Below are 4761 nucleotides of genomic sequence, written 5' to 3' on the forward strand. Positions count from 1 at the left end.
TTGTGTGACAAGTAATTCAGAATTTTGAGGAAAATTCATGTTCCACTGGAATAGCTTCTATATTTCATTCTAGCACTGAGATTAATTCTAAGGATTGTCCATCCTGGACTTCTTTGAAGGAGAGGGGGAAAACAATTAAGTTCATATTCTTTAAGTTATGTGTAAAAGTTTAAAAAAACAAGCAAACAAACAGCAACATTAACAACGAAAAAAAAAAGTCTGAACAAAAAAAGAATTACTATTGTCACTCATCAGGTCTTTTTCAGACACACTTTTCCCATAATCTTCTCCCGGATTTGATGAGTCTTCACACAATATACAATAGGATTCATCAGTGGAGGAACCAAAACATAGATATTAGCAATCAGTATTCGAATAACTGGAGAGCTGTGTTTGGCAAAGCGATGGACAATAGCCAGGGTGACAATGGGAACATAGAAAATGAGGACAGCGCAGATATGGGAAACACAGGTGTTGAAGGCCTTTAATTGCTCTTGATGAGATGCAATGCTCAAAACGGTCTTCAGGATCAGGATGTAAGATATTGAAATCATTGCCAAGTCCAGCATGCCCATGAGAGCAACAAAAAACCCATAGATAACATTGACCCTGTTGTCAGAGCAGGCCAGTCTCATAACATCCTGGTGGAGACAATAGGAATGGGAGAGGAGTTTTTTATTACAATATGTCAATCTCTTCAGAGTGATAGGAAATGGGAGTATGAGTACAAGACATCGAATGGCAAATATCAATCCAATTTTGATGATTCTACTGGTGGTGAGGATGGAGCTATATCTTAAGGGCTTGTGGATGGCTATGAAACGGTCAAGGGACATTATGAGAAGCACTGACGATTCCATGGCAGTGAAGGTGTGTATGAAGAACTCCTGAGCAATACAGGCATCAATGGAAATTGCTGTAGTGTTGAATAAAAAAATTTTCAACATCGTAGGCAGAGAAGAGAGGGATAGCCCAAGGTCAGAAAAAGCCAGCATAGAGAGAAAATAGTACATAGGCTCATGGAGTGAGGACTCTGTCTTGATTAGAATAAGGATGATACAATTACCCACAGTGCTAATGAGGTATATGAGACAGATGGGGATGGATATCCAGATGTGGAATTGCTCCAGTCCTGGGATCCCAATGAGTTGAAAGGTGGATATGTGGGCTTCAGATGTGTTAAGAGCTAACATAGCAATGAAGGGTTAGGAAGGCAACCAGAGTCAGAATGGCAAATAGTTTTCCCTCAAAGGGAAAAATAAAGGCTTAGTTGTTCATAATCTCCAATCTTGAGGACTTTATGAGCATAAACATTTTCTGAAAATTTCAATATTCAAAACCTTTTTGTCTCTACCTTGAGACTAATTCCTTCCCTTCTGTTTCTTTTTAGTTGGAATAGTTGTGTACTTCTCTGTCTGAAAAGAAGAAATCATCAGGAGCCACCTAAAGGAAAAATTCAGGAAGCAAGAAAAACAAAGTTACTCAGTCTTAATCAGAGACATGTATAAGTGGAAAGCAATTATGGTACTAGGTCTTCCATGTCAATAGTAGAAGCAGGAACATAAAGTGGGGAGCCTAGAAACAAAGGAGATCTGTTACATATTATTGGAAAATTACTAGGAAGATAGTAGCTAGGTGGTGCAGTGGGTAGAATACCAGGTGTAGAATCAGACATACTTATTTTCATGAGTTCAAATCTGGCTTCTAGCATTTACTCTAGCTGTATGATACTAGGCAAGTCACTTTGCCCTGCGTGCTGTTTGTCTCAGTTTCTTCATCTATAAAATGTGCTGCAGAAGGAAGTGGCAAACCAATTTAGTATTTTTACTAAGAAAACCTCAAATGAGCTCACAAAGGGTCAGGCACAATTGAAAAAGAACAACTCATGAGATAAGGGCTTCTATTCTAGGAGCATGTAGGTGGCCCAGTGGATAGAGCACCAGCCCTCAAATTAAGAGGACCTGAGTTCAAATTTGATCTCAGACTCTTTACACTTTCTGGCAGTATGACCCTAGGCAAGTCACTTAACTCCAATTGCCTTTGGGGAGAAAAAAAGATAAGTATCTTTAACCTAGAGACTTTTGGGGAAGATTTATTCTGTAGGCAGGGAGAAGGATATTTAACACTGGCAGTGAGGGATGGCATTTCTAGTTCTCAAAATAGAACTTCTTAAACTGTGGGTCGCTTTCCCCACATGGAGTTTCATAATTGGATGTCGGGGATCACAAAAAAATTGGCAACAGTAAAAGGTTTCAAATATTCTTTATGTAAAAATAAACAAGTATATCTATCTCATTAGTATACAGATCTATAATGTGGAGAAAAAGAGAGAAAAACAGGCAAACAACCAGAGACAGAGAAATAGAAACGGAGACTCATCTTGTAAGATCAAATTTTTGACTCAGTTTCCTCAATTGTAAAATCAACTGGAAGAAAACCCCAAATGGGATCACAAAGAATCAAATATAATTGAACAATAGATATTTGTAATTTTATTTTTTATATACACACACGTAACATATGACCAGCACACTTTGAAGCCTAATCTTCATTATTAACATTTTCTCCATCACTTCCTTAAGATTCTTTTGCTGTTAAGTTGTTCAGTATGTCTGACTCTAAGTGACTGAATGGATTATAGCACATCAAATCAGGTACTTCTGTCTTTCATTATTTCTTGAATTCTATCCAGGTTCATGTTTGTTGTTTCCATGATACTGTCTCTGCATCTCATGCACTGCTGTCCCCATTTTCTTTTATCTTTAATCTTTCTCAGCATCAGGGGCTTTTTCAATGACTCCTGTCTCCTCATTATGTGACTAAGATATTTAAGCTTCAGCTTCAGTATTTGATCTCTAACAAAGAAATTGAGAAAAGACTCAATCAAGCCCTGATTTGTAGAATTTACTGAATTCTAGATGTAAATGCTCTAAGTTTGACAGTAAGTTCTCATGAACCTGTTCAACCTGATTCTAGACAGTTCTATATATATAACAATGAAGAAGATGACTACCTGTATGAGAAAATCATATATCTCAGTTTCCTCTTTTATAAAATGTGGATGGAAATACTAAATAGAGATATCTAAAGAGGTAGTTAGTATAAATCCAAGGCATTTCCCTAAACATTTCTCAGGCTTTTTGTTTTTCATTTTTCCCTCTTCTTCAATGGACTTAAAATAGTTAATATTTATGTTGTAATTACTAAATGCTTTAAAATTATGTCACTTGAGTCTTCTGAACTCTTTATATTCTAGTTACATCTCACTTCTCCAAGTGAAAGTAAGGATAGGTAAAAGGACAAACACTTATTATATAATATGGGAAGCAAACCATGGGTTGTGGATGCTTTAGGGTAACTGAATTTCTAAGATTACCTTCCCACTTTGGAAGGACATTGGAGTTTTAATGTACCCATAGGGATGATGATAACTAGTTGTTAGAAAACTGATGGTTAATGCTCCAACAATCTTATAAAATCCATCTTCTCATAAGTAGAGGTAGTGTGGAATAGTAAATAAAACTCTGAACTTAGAGTCAGAAAGATCTGGGTTCAAAATCCCACCTATGTGACTTTGGAGAAGTCATTTAACTTTTGGGGTTTTCTTGACAAAAGTGATTTGCCAGCTATTTCTCCAGATAATTTGCTCATTTTAAAGATGAAGAATAGAGACAAATAGAATTAAATTACTTGCCTGGAATCCCACAGCTAAGTGTTTAATAAAAGAGCCCATATCTTTAGAGTTTGGTCAGTGATAGAATCTCCCTCTCTACCTTTTAACGTGTCCTCTTTAAATATGAGCAAAACTTATCACAGGAAAATTCCATGTGAAAAATTCTAATTCTCTAAATATATACATCAAACAATTTAGGAGGCAGATGTGGTAATCAGTGAACTTACCTGAATGAAAGTCACCAGGTAGGCTCATGAAGCTGAAGGGCAGACACAGGAGCAAAAACATCAAACCCTGAGCTTGAGTTTATAAGCTTATCATAGGCATGGCCTTTCTCTTCTTATTCATTCTTCACTAGGACACAGAGGTCCCCAGAGAATGCCAGCTGGACCATTTCTACTCTAAAAATAAAGACAAGAATTCACAATTAAATCTCTGAGGTTAGAGGTAGGGTACCAAAGGGAATTTGCTTATGGAAATTTTGTGTTTAGTTTCAAGATCCAAACCATTTGAATGGAATAGAAATACTTTTGGAATATTTGTCTCAGTACCTTCCTTTGTATTTCTATCATTTAAATATAGTGCCCACATTTTAGATACTTAATGATAATTGAATTTAAGTACCTAATATATGCCTATTTGTCAGTGTAAAAACAAGATAGCATACAGTGATAAAGAGAAAGTCAGATTAAAAGTAAAAAGATATATGTTCTAGTACCAGTTGCTCCATGAATTGATTGAATGTTTCTTTTTGGGAAAAAGAAAAACTGTTTACATATTTGAGATAGGAGAATTTTACCTGAGAAACTGTCTATAAATGCCTCCCAATTTTTTTTTCCTTCAAATCTTGGCAATATTTGTTTTATTTCTACAAAACTTTAAAATTTAATTTAATTTTAAAAAGTCACTAATCTTTCTTACCTTTACTTTTCTCATGTGAAAAAAAAATAAATGTGATGAGGTAGCTCATATCTGAGGACTTACATCTCTTTTTTTCATTTTACAAAATTACACCTTAAGAATGAATCAGTAAATCATGTAATATTTGTTTTTAAAAAAAGCCTAGGAAAGCTTAGGGAAACCATTTC

General features: G+C 35.5%; 1 protein-coding gene across 1 annotated transcript; it reads right to left on the bottom strand.

Annotated features, from left to right (window-relative positions):
• Positions 1-251: 251 nt before the first annotated feature.
• LOC127555302 (olfactory receptor 51A7-like) lies at positions 252-1193 on the bottom strand. Its single transcript, XM_051987529.1, has one exon. The coding sequence runs from the start codon at positions 1191-1193 to the stop codon at positions 252-254; it is 942 nt and encodes a 313-aa protein (XP_051843489.1).
• Between the last annotated feature and the right edge of the window lie 3568 nt (positions 1194-4761).

This window comes from Antechinus flavipes, chromosome 3 (genome assembly GCF_016432865.1).
Source record: "Antechinus flavipes isolate AdamAnt ecotype Samford, QLD, Australia chromosome 3, AdamAnt_v2, whole genome shotgun sequence".
Taxonomy (NCBI): Eukaryota; Metazoa; Chordata; class Mammalia; order Dasyuromorphia; family Dasyuridae; genus Antechinus; species Antechinus flavipes.